General features: G+C 34.9%; 1 protein-coding gene across 1 annotated transcript in view; it reads left to right on the forward strand.

The window, feature by feature from the left end:
* Positions 1 to 12114, forward strand: part of CAHbeta (carbonic anhydrase beta) — a 30157-nt gene that overhangs the window by 13357 nt on the left and 4686 nt on the right. Inside the window, exons 3-4 of the mRNA XM_089647159.1 lie at positions 3880 to 4067; positions 9712 to 9900. Of these exons, the coding sequence (XP_089503285.1) occupies positions 3880 to 4067; positions 9712 to 9900 (377 nt within the window). The remainder of the gene's footprint in view (positions 1 to 3879; positions 4068 to 9711; positions 9901 to 12114) is intronic.

Consider the following 12114-nt stretch of genomic DNA (forward strand, 5'->3'; position numbering starts at 1 on the left):
CGATAGAAGTATCAGAGGGCCGTCAAAACAAAACGTAGAACTGCCAACATGTCGAGATCTCGAGTTCTTCAATTATTCGTGAATTTCCCGCTTATTTGATCGAGTAGTGCCCACTAGATTTAATTTGTAATATGAGCTGGTCCTCGAGAGTTGCGGACTATATTCGTAGCTGAAGTTCTGTAAGATGATTGACCCTTATTAGTTGACCAAACATCCCGCGTTCATTCTTACCGCGAAGAGTATTTCCAGGAACACAATGAATTTGCCCTGAGTTGGCAGATTGCGAAACATGAGCGGAATCAGATGCTAGGACAGCTTTTGCAATTTTGAGTCGGCTTCATCAGTGGGAGCAGATTCTTATAAAGGGAAAGCCTCTGCAGTTACATAGTTATTCCCATCTTCGCTTTGAATGTCGTCCACAAACTGGCTGTCCTCGTCTTCAAAAGCTGATTCTCCCAGATAAAGACTATTTTCTTGGTCTACGATTTTCAAAATATCGTCACTGTTTAATATATTAGACCACGACGCATTGGTATCTGAAATAATGCCAAAATAAACATAAAATGTATGAAAAATTAACGAAAGTAAAAACACATACTCTTAGTTAAAAGTTACACGAAGCCTAAACACACGTCTCGCAGGCGCCTTAAAAACTCATAAATGGCTGGACTTACCTTAGTGATAAGATACCATCGGCAAGCTCCCGTCTAGCTGAATTCCTCAGCATCGCCGAAATCAGACACCCACACCGGAACACTCTTCTTAACTAAATAACCATCTCCCCGTTTTCCTGCAGGGGTGGGCAGAGAGGACGGTCTGCCAAACAACCCGGTCTCGCCAGACACGCCTTGCTTCATTCACATTCATGCATACTCTTGTATTATTCTGACTCTTGACATGGCCCGACTTATGTATCTGATTCACTTGGTCGTGCCATGTCTTCCTCGGGTGTCCCGACTTCTACCATTCACATTTGCGTTATATATTCTCCTTACACACCTTTCTTCTAAGCATCCCTTTATTTATTTATTAATTAATTAATGGACTTACGTCCAATATATTACAAAGAGACACGAGATTTGGGACAGTGTACAATGCAAGAGTAAAGGATGGTATATAAAAGCAGAGACAAACAAGGAAAACATAAGAAAATAGAAGTGTCAAGTCAAGACCTTGCTAAAACTAAAGTGATACAAAATATCCTCAATTGCATAGTGAGCGACAAAAAACATTCTGACTTATACCAAAAAATCAAGGTCTAGAGGTGAGTTGACCACTCTACATATTCAGGACAATGGACAATAAGCATAATTAGTCGAGTGTTAATTGAGGAAGAGCAGTTCTTTACTTCTGAGTCTACGAGAATGTGTATTGAATGAGATGAGTTCTAGTAATGTAGGTGAGTCAATAAAATTGTTGATAATTTTAAAGAAACAAATGAGATCAGATTTTTTCCGACGGTCTTCTAAAGGAGAAAGGTTTAGAATTTGTTCAATTTCATAATACGAGTAATTGCCTCTTTCTAATCCTAGCCTCCTAGCAATCCCTTTTAGGAACCGATGTTGAACGGACTCAATATGACGAATATGGATAGCATAAAAAGGAGACCATATAACACAAGCATATTCAAGATGGGGGCGAACCAAGGAGCAGTAAAGAGTTCTAAGGGTTTTTATATTTATGAAGTGATTCTAGTGATGAAGCCACGTATCATCCCTTTCTTAATCTTAATCTAATACTCACTACGTTTACATTCTTTTCGGATCTCCACATTTCTCACACGATCATGCATGGTTTTACCACACATATGCCTCAGTGATCTCTTCTCTTTATTCTCTATATTATAATAGCTGAATTCCCCGGCATTGCCTGAGCTTTAAGCAGTAATTTTCCTCATTTTGAAAGTCAAGTGTACAAAATTTCATCACAAAATATCAAAATTCTGCTTTAATGGAAAATGAGATGGGGTTTTTTTTCGATATCTCATGTAGACAGTGACCAGGTATGCTGAATTCCCGATGACGGGAAGGTTGATTGGTTTGATAAAAAAATTATAAATTCATTCCATGAATATGTTTCCTACCTACTTCAAACGAAAGTGAAATCTGGTTTCCGGTTGTATATGACCTGGTGTAAGAGCAGGTTTTTGCGACCCGCTCACGATTCAAGTGGGTTGTGAGTTGTGAGCGACCCGGCTCGTGTAAAACGATCGATTGACCCAGCTCTAATAAACACACTTTTTTTTTGTTAAATATCAATAACTTTAATCAAAATGTAACTTATTTGTATACTTTTTATTTTATTTAATTAACACCTCCCTAATTGAGAATAACTCGTGCTTAGGGAGGGAGTGTCGTTTTAAGTTTTAACATTAATTCATTGTTGGAATACTACCATACATATAAACTTTGAAATTATCATAGACATATGAATATTAGTAGACCTGCCCTAAGTGATTAAAAGCGTATTATCCCCACTCCCCATACCGGTTCCATTGGAGCCGGCTGGGCTCGCGTATGGCCTCAAGTGAAATTTGAAAACGTGACGTCATCATTCTTGTGCGAACTATGGTCGAGGCATCATCGGTTCATTTTACGAAATAACACGGCAAAATGTTGACTTGTGATATGAAAACTTGTAAAAATAGATGTGAAAAAGAGAATAAACCCAATTGTCGTATTACATTCCATAAGTAAGCATTATTTTACTTTATTTTAAGCTTATTCACACCGTATTATATGGATCAGTTTTAGAAACATATACTATCACATCACAATGTAGCGATTCTCAAGTGTGCTCATCGTTGTTTACTGGGGTAAGTAAATTATGAAACATTTGTAAAAGTGTCTTAACTAAATACTCTGAAACTAACTACAACTCTGCAAACAGAAGAAATTTACTTTGCCGAATTTGGACTTCGCAAATTAGTTCATAACGTGGCGAGTAATTTGCGCTCCCATGTAAAAATGTCTATTCATTCAAAAGCAGATTTTACTTTTAAGAACTAAATGGTGATATTATAATGCGAGATGCCTATTTACTGTCAGATTGATTTATTGACGAATCACAGTCAGCTTAACCCCCTTCGTTCTTCAACAGTTGATTTTACCCCTCGCCATTATCTTCTCGTCTATTAATTCCTATGTCTGTGGAAATTATGAACACATGTGTAGATAATAACAGGTATTGCAAAAATAAATAAAATATTTTACAGTTTTTTTTTTTAAATTCCCGTCTTCATGCATACAAATATTTTTAACACTGATTTTTTTTTCAATAATAAACCAAACAACCAAATAAGTCTGAGGTAAAGTGTATTTTAAGTTTATTCTTAAAATTTTCATAATTTTTTTCTACTTCTATTTCTTTAGGAAGTTTGTTGTTTGGCCAAAAAAAAAATTTTTTTAACATAAATTCTATTGACAAAAAGGTCACTGCTCAGCTATGCATTCCGGATCTCTCAACAAATAAAAACAACTGTCAATTAAGTCTGAACTGGGAAATGGTCTATTATAGAAGAGACACCGCTACATGCAGGGGGGTATAACTCCGATTGAAAATTGGAACTGAAATATTGTGACGTCATAATAAACTTTCAGAGTTTTTCATTGGTGTATTACATAATAAGTAGGCTCCGAATGAGAATTTTTCTGTCTATATATTGGCATATCTGTGGTTTTTTAGAACCAATTTGTTTCATATAATAAACCCGAAGTTATCGATCTAGTGAGTGGTTTATTTATGGCTACATGGCACTACAACTTTAAAAGGTTCAACAATAAAAGATTGTTATTTCACTCTCTACTGCTAAAGAGGTGACTTTCTAACCTCACTTTTTTTTTTTAACCTTTATATTTTACTGTTATTCTTTTGTTGCAGTCCGTAATGCTGGGAATCTGATACCCCATTCCCAGCACTTTGCTGACGAGCACACGAGCTGCGAACCCGCAGCCCTCGAGCTGGGCTGCATCATTAATGATATCCGCCATGTCATCGTCTGCGGCCACACCGACTGCAAGGCCATGAACTTATTATACACGCTTAGGGATAAGAATGAATCCTCTCAGGTAATTCAGATAATTAAATGTGCATTCTAATGTACCTACTAACAGATTTATTCACTTATCAATGCAAATGGCCAAAAGAGATTGAAAATAATTAATTTACAGTTTTTTTGCATTTCTAGCTTCAATATTACCAAAATAGCCCAGTCAATGAAGGTTTTGTGTCGGAACTAATTCCCCGGAAGCTGAATTTTTCACAGATGTTAGAAGACCTTTAGACATGTATTTTTACAAAAGTCCACGACTTTCCCCCTTGTGCTTCCTTCCCCACCCCCCCTTGAATATATTTTTCAAAGCCTTTCAAAATACGCTAATATCTCCTTAATGGTTTTATAAAATCAGATTATTTTTTTTTTTTTTAGTTTCTTATTAGTTACTCTAAAAAATTGTATTCTTTCATTTTTGCAAAAAAAGCTATACAATCTCTACAATTTATTAGTAAAGGAAAAATATCAGTTTTTAAAATAGTATTTCAGAATATATTTGCACATAACTTTTTTCTGAGCCTGTTAACGAGAAAAAATAAATCAACAAAACTTGTAGACAATATTTCTAGCTATAAAATAATGTATATAATGATGGGTTTTAATTTATAATAAGGCACGTAGGCTGTTAATAAGGAGCACGGCGCGCGGCGGCTCGAACGCGCAGCGGTTCGCGGCGCAGAGAGAAATTACAAAAACCTTAGGAAAGTAATGATTAATTCATGTGTTTGCTTTTTTTATAAAAAAATCATCTAACGTTGAAGAGTTTTATTGTTATTTACCAGTTTTAGTTCGGAGGGGAGGGGGGGAATATAAATATTTTCCCCTGCCCAATGAAGCGCTTTCATTATCAGCCAACCGCCGTGCCCCGGTCTGGCTAAACATATTATGTTGTATGATTGTTTGTAACTTATTATTTAAATAAGCCAAAAATACCTACAACAGCGTAGGACTACCCTTTCACAACATTAAAATATTGCAGACCTTATGTTATGGCGAAGTTCTGAAAAATCTTCTGTGGAGATTCTCACTTGTTTTATTATGTGCACCTATCAACAATAAAATACCGAAACAACAAATCACTTAAAATAGTGCATAGATCTAAAATGGTTTACTTTCAAACAAGCTTCTTAAAATATACCTCAAAAAATATTATAATGAAAAAACGGCTTGTAAATTATATTATATACTTATCAATATTATCTATGACAAAATTAGGCAAATATTTTAATAATTTTCTAGTCAAGAGAGTCTTCCATTTATTCGTCATACTGGGGTGTGTTCAGACATGATAATCCGTTACGGTTGTAGCACGTGGCAGAGCAGGTAAATCCAGATTTTCTGCAGCCACAGTAATTTCCACATCCAGACTTGCAGGAACAGTACACCATAGAAAGAAGGTCATCAGGAGAAAATTATTTCAAAAATTTCTTCTTTTCACCATTTTCATTTACATTTTCATACCTCCATCCCCAGTTTATAGGGTTTAGTTTGTTTCCTAACCAAAACTGTACTTGCAAATAAACTCTCAACAAATGTTGATGACACGATTCTGAAGTCGGTGGTAGTTTTGCCAAGTCAAATTTAGATTTAAAAGCTGATTTTGTCGTTAGTCTGGTACACTTATAGTATCGAGCTTCGTTTCAATTAGAGTAGCTACCAAGACCATACATGGCAAGAGCGAATTTTTCTCCATTTTGCAACAAGTTCTCTTCAGTTGCATCTTTTTCCAGAAATGCCTCAGCTGCGTGTTTTGCTTCGGGATTGTTTTTCATCATGTCAACAACTTTTATCTTTCCTAACCCATATAAAGATAGGGTCGTATCACAGCCCGTAATGGCATGGGTAAATAGCATGTGTTTTCGAATATCTTTATGTCATATTATAGGTTTCTCTATGATGTAGAAAGTTCTTGAAGGGGGCTTTCCACCAACATCTTTACAAAAAAAAAAAGATTTTCCTTCAGGAGCAAGACTTACAAGTAATACCAAAAGATCACTATCCGTGCCAACAACAATCACTTTTGAAAAGATGTTGAGTTGTTCGATGCCGGTTAGTACAATGTCAATATCGGCATCACCTGCCGCCGTGACTGTTTACAAACCAGATTCACTAAATTCATGACACAGTGCTTCAATCATTATTTTTGTTGTTTTTCTTATTAGGTAAGAAAGCTTCCTTCTTGGTCAAACAACGTGTAGTGCAGTTTAATTCAATATCGCACGATGAGTTGCTAGCTGACCTTCGTCTTTGCTCTTCATATTTTACAGTTGGTTCTTCAGGGTATCCATCGAAAACGACAATAGAATGTTTGCCAAATTTAGTATGGACGAAACGTGAGTATGATTTAATGATGTCTCCGTAAGTAGTTTAAGTTTGCCAAACAACAGAGTGTAGGAGGTATCCCCCATCGATGACTATTGCAGCATTTTCCAAATCAACTTCGTCATGAATACTTTCGATAAATACTTTCGCCATACATGATTTTGTTCCTTTACGAAGGGAGACTTCATCAAAAATAGAAGGGGTCTTGAAGCCAATTCATATCCTTAGTAGGTCTAAAGCTTGCTAGGACTATCACTAATGCACAGTATTCTGTTAAATAGCTGCTGGGGGTTTACTGCAACTTGTCTCGTCCTAACAGTTGCGGATTTGAATCTTGCTGGGTAGTCACCATGTCTTTCCTTTTCAGTCGTATATCTCCAAAATTACATCCTTTCATTTTTTGCATAGCTGCCAGGCCCACCTCATAAGCGTTATCACAATTGACACTATTATCCGAAATAAACCCTGAAGATAAAGACACCAGCTCCCCCAAGAGCTTGGTGAACGGTCTGTGCTGTCTTAGCCATAATATATATTTTCCTATATCTAGCTAATCCCTTTTCTTCCGCGATTCGCGCAGCTCAACATGCTGTTCAGTAAAATGAAATTCTATACCGATGAATTCTTCAATGCTCTGTTGCACTTTCACGCAGTAAGTGGTTCCAAGTTTCCACTTTGACAAAGCGCTGTCAGTGATTCCGCGCCCAAGTGTCAAACCTCCTACTGACTTCATTGGTCGCATGAGACACTGCTAGATGATCATGTCCGTCCACGTACTGGACCAATATCTGTCGCTTCTTCTTAATGTAAAGTACCCATTTTCAGTGAATAGTTTATATTCTTCTTTAGTTATTCTTGATTCGAGTTGCAACATACTTTGAACGTACATATGTGCTGATTTGCGTATGGTAAATGTCCTGCCGGGTGGAAAAATGGAAGCATATCAACAATAGTATTTAGGTGCATTTTCCGATTCTCGGACTTCTCTGCAAATATAAATCTAAGCATGAGGTCGATACAATGTAGAAGGTAAAGCCACAACTTGGCAGTCCTACTCCATGATTCCTTTATCCTGTCTTCACTTGCTTCAGTATATGAAATCTTCTCTTTTAGATTGTCATCATTATGAACCTCCTCAATATCTTTTTTCCACGTAACACGTAAAATCTTGATACATATTTTCTATTTGTCTTAATTTCCCATCAATATCTCGGTATTCTTCTCTGATTACGTGGAAAAGAGACGCTGCTGTTAAAGTGTAGGCTCTGTTTGCCCGAAAATATTCATGTCCCTGGAGCATCTGGGTTACTGTTGAGGACGCGTAAACTGATTCCCATAATTTCCCACATACCGTTATTTAAATAATAAGTTACAAACAATCATACAACATAATATGACTGTTTAACCAGACCGGGGCACGGCGGTTGGTGGATAATGAAAGCGCTTCATTGGGTAGGGGAAAATATTTATATTCCCCCCCTCCCCTCCGAACTAAAACTGGTAAATAACAATAAAACTCTTCAACGTTAGATGAATTTGTTATAAAAAAAGCAAACACATGAATTAATCATTACTTTCCTAAGGTTTTTGTAATTTCTCGCTGCGCCGCGAACCGCTGCGCTTTCGAGCCGCCGCGCGCCGTGCTCGTTATTAACAGCCTACGTGCCTTATTATAAATTAAAACCCATCATTATAATATAATGATGGGTTTTAATATTATACATTATTTAATATTGTATATTATACATTATTTTATAGCTAGAAATATTGTCTACAAGTTTTGTTGATTTATTTTTTCTCGTTAACAGGCTCAGAAAAAAGTTATGTGCAAATATATTCTGAAATACTATTTTAAAAACTGATATTTTTCCTTTACTAATAAATTGTAGAGATTGTGTAGCTTTTCTTGCAAAAATGAAAGAATACAATTTTTTAGAGTAACTAATAAGAAACTAAACAAAAAATAAATAATCTGATTTTATAAAACCATTAAGGAGATATTCGCGTATTCCGAAAGGCTTTGAAAAATATATTCAAGGGGGGGTGGGGAAGGAAGCACAAGGGGGAAAGTCGGGGACTTTTGTAAAAATACATGTCTAAAAGTCTTCTAACATCTGTGAAAAATTCAGCTTCCGGGGAATTAGTTCCGACATTGGCTCTTTTTTTCCCTTCATTGACTAGGCTAAAAGCAAAGCCCACTATTAGTGGCCAAAAGAGGAACTGACAAGTGAAAAAATCTTTTAGTTTGCGCAGTCAGCGCTGATATCACACTCCTGACTGCGCAAATAAATTTATGAATCTGCACATCTGTTTAGTGGTAACCGGACAGCTCAACACGATGACAATTCAACACACCTTTAAAAAGTGATGAACAAAACTAGGTTAAATAAGTTAGTTTTTCAATCACTTTAAAGGTGTTTTAAGTTATCATGGAATCGTGTTTAGTTCGTTAATTACAACTTTTACCCCGTATACATTTGTAAATTAATTACAAAACTATCTCGTTAACCATCACGCCGTTTCCAAACAATTATCATTTGGTTCACATTCATTCATTCACATCCATATTGTCTCATACACATATGTTACTTACGTAATATATTGAAGTGAATAACATATAGATTTGTGTAGGTATTCGGGAACAGATTCATATCTCTATATAACATCTGCAAGACTTCTCTCTCGATTGCACTTATTCTGACTCTTGAAATGGCCCGACTCATGTATTTAGTTCAGTCGATTGTTCCATGTAAAGCGATTCAAAATCAGGTAGGTGGATAACAGTTTCAAACCCAAAGTGGTAAGATTGAAAAATACAAGAGAGTAAACTTTACAATTGAATCACCGATACTATATTCTATTTGTACGCCTTTCTAGAAATAATTAAGTTTTTATGCAGACAAAACTATTTTTTCATATTCATATTGCGTATGTACGGGGGCAAACAAATAATTTGTCTTAATACTTTAAAGCATAACTTGCAAAAAGTTTATTTTCATAAAATAATTGAATTAACGCCATCTACAAATGCGTAGATTATAACGTATATTACGTTTACCCTTAGTGATGTTGTTGTAGCTGAATATAATTTCGATTTTGAAGGTGCACTTCCGCAAACTAAAAAAATCCTAAAAATGTTCATAGGAAAAAATATATATATTTCATCTACAACAACATCATTAATTGTGTATTTAATTATTAATATATTTTTCAATCTTACCACTTAACTCCTTTCGACATAAAATAACCCATATATTAAACCTTGAAATACTTTTCTTCTGCAGGTATGATTAAATAAAATTATGTCCGATTTTTTAAATATTTTTTTGTGTTTATAGGAAAACAGAAGGCTCTCTCCTTTGAAATCATGGCTGTGTACCCACGCGCACTCCAGTCTGGATAAGTTTATTGCGATGAAGGGAGATTTCAAACAGCCAATGGTGTTCACGGCGGAAACAGAACTGATGAAGTTTGTTGCGTATATCGATCCGGAAGATAAATTCGCCATTGAAGATAAACTTTCACAGGTTAGTTATGAACCATATTATATTTTGCCCACATACATTAAAATAATATTAGAACAATACTAAAAACCAATGAGTTTGACAATTAAGGGGGTATTTCACTATCTCTGATTATGTTCTGACTAAGCACTAATCCGCGGATTAGTCATTTTTTCGTTTTCACTATATCTGAATAACGCTAACGCTCGGGTTAAAGTTCGATTTGACTAATCAGTGCTCGAACCTCACGTTAGGCGCTATTCCTCGAATCAAAGATGGCGTCAAAACATTCCGAGTTTGACAGCGGAGAAGTGAGACGAATTTTGTTGCGAATTATTATGGATACCGAGGTTTTTGATTTACAGCAGCAGGTGAAAGGGCGGCGATGCGAAGGCCGCGAGTTTTAAGAGCTCGAATGAATTTGAATGCTTGTATGATCCATCCTGAATTATTTGATTGTGTTCAAAATAAGAAACAATTTTTTTTTTTTTTTTTTTTACTTTATGTATTTTCATTTCTTTACACATATTATACATATTAATAGATAGTATAAAATAACATAATATATAATACCAAATAGTTTACAAAAGAAATGAAAACCCACTAAGGCACTGACTGCCTGAGTGTGGGTAATATAAAACGATTACTATATTTCAAGTACTTAAAGTATAATATACATTAGTAGAAAAAGTTTTTTTTTTGTTTATAGTTATTAAAAAAAGTAAAGAGAAAACATTATGTACAATAGTTTATAAAGTTTTAGCAAGTGAGTTGTAGAAAGGATAAATAAATTTATAGTAAAAGCGTTTCAATATCTGCGTCAATCAGCCATAGTTTTACCTCTTTAATATATTCTATCTTTTTATTTATCATTTGAGTTTGTAGTGGTAGAAGGTTAAATGTACGAGGACCAATGAAACTGCTATGCGTCTGCATTAATTTAGTATTGGTTTGGGGGGTGTAAAATATATTATTTGTTCTTTTGCTCATTCTGTTTTCATTTATTTTGAAATTGTTTTTGTTTTTAAATAGATATTTCATAGTTTGTAATATAAATAATTTACGAATGTTAAATAATTTAGATTCCTTGTATAATAGGTCGTCGAAAATGTTTTATTTTTGTTATATATGACTTTAATTATGTGCTTTTGAATTATTTGTAGAGGCTTAATAAATGTATCAGGTGCACCACCCCATCCTATTATGCCATAAGTGATTGCAGATTGCACCAGGGAGAAGTAGATCATTTTCAATTTTTCAGCGTTTAAAATTTCCTTGAGTCTATAAAATATGTAGGTTAGATATCTTAGTTTAGAAGTGGTTTGATTAATATGAGATTTCCAATTAAGATTAATATGCTTGTATGATCCATCCTGAATTATTTGATTGTGTTCAAAATAAGAAACAATGTATTAATTCGACACGAATCTATCTAAAATGACCTGATAATCAACATAACATAACCAAAAATATGCACACTTTGCGGTGTGGCGGGAAACTTGTCAATTGGCGTTGACGTTAGCATTCCATAGACATTGCGGCAAAACATGACAGCCGTTGTAGTAGATTGGGTAACTGCAAACATTTTGCAATGTTGCCAGACTATTTCGAGTGTTATCTATCCGGAAGCTCGGCAACAATGGTGAAACGGTCGCCGTTGAATAACGAAGTTATTCTGATCTTTAAAGCCAGCCAACGGCTAGCTAGTCAGATATTTAGCCCGACATAGTGAAATACCCCCTAAGTCAATTTTTTGTATGAAAGTATTTTTTTTATCTTTAAACTTTTAATTTTTAACATTTCAAAGTTTGTTCTTATTAGTGCCAGGAGTGTTTAGAGAGTGGTTGTAATGGTAGAAGTAGTCGGGGACACCTGAGGAACACTTAAAGCAATATCTCTCCACCGGAATATGATAAGGAGTTGAATTAATGTTGATGTAACATAGTTTTATTTATTTATTTATTACACGCCCTAGTGGGCTTTTCTTTTAAAAAAATACAAGCATTTTGTATCAGAGTAAACACTTAAAAATTAATACAACAAAGAAGAATGTAAACATAATGGCAAAAATGAATCCTCACGCATATAATTGAATTTAAAAGATTCAACAAAACAAAATAGTAGAAGCGGAGAAGTAATATGGGTACATAGGTCTATTTGTATCTAGAAGAAGAAAAGTGATAGAATATACAACATTTATACTGATTAGTTTTCAAATGAAATATATCACCCAGATCA

Source organism: Hesperophylax consimilis, chromosome 26 (genome assembly GCF_061612785.1).
Source record: "Hesperophylax consimilis isolate HC1 chromosome 26, BYU_Hcon_1.0, whole genome shotgun sequence".
NCBI lineage: Eukaryota > Metazoa > Arthropoda > Insecta > Trichoptera > Limnephilidae > Hesperophylax > Hesperophylax consimilis.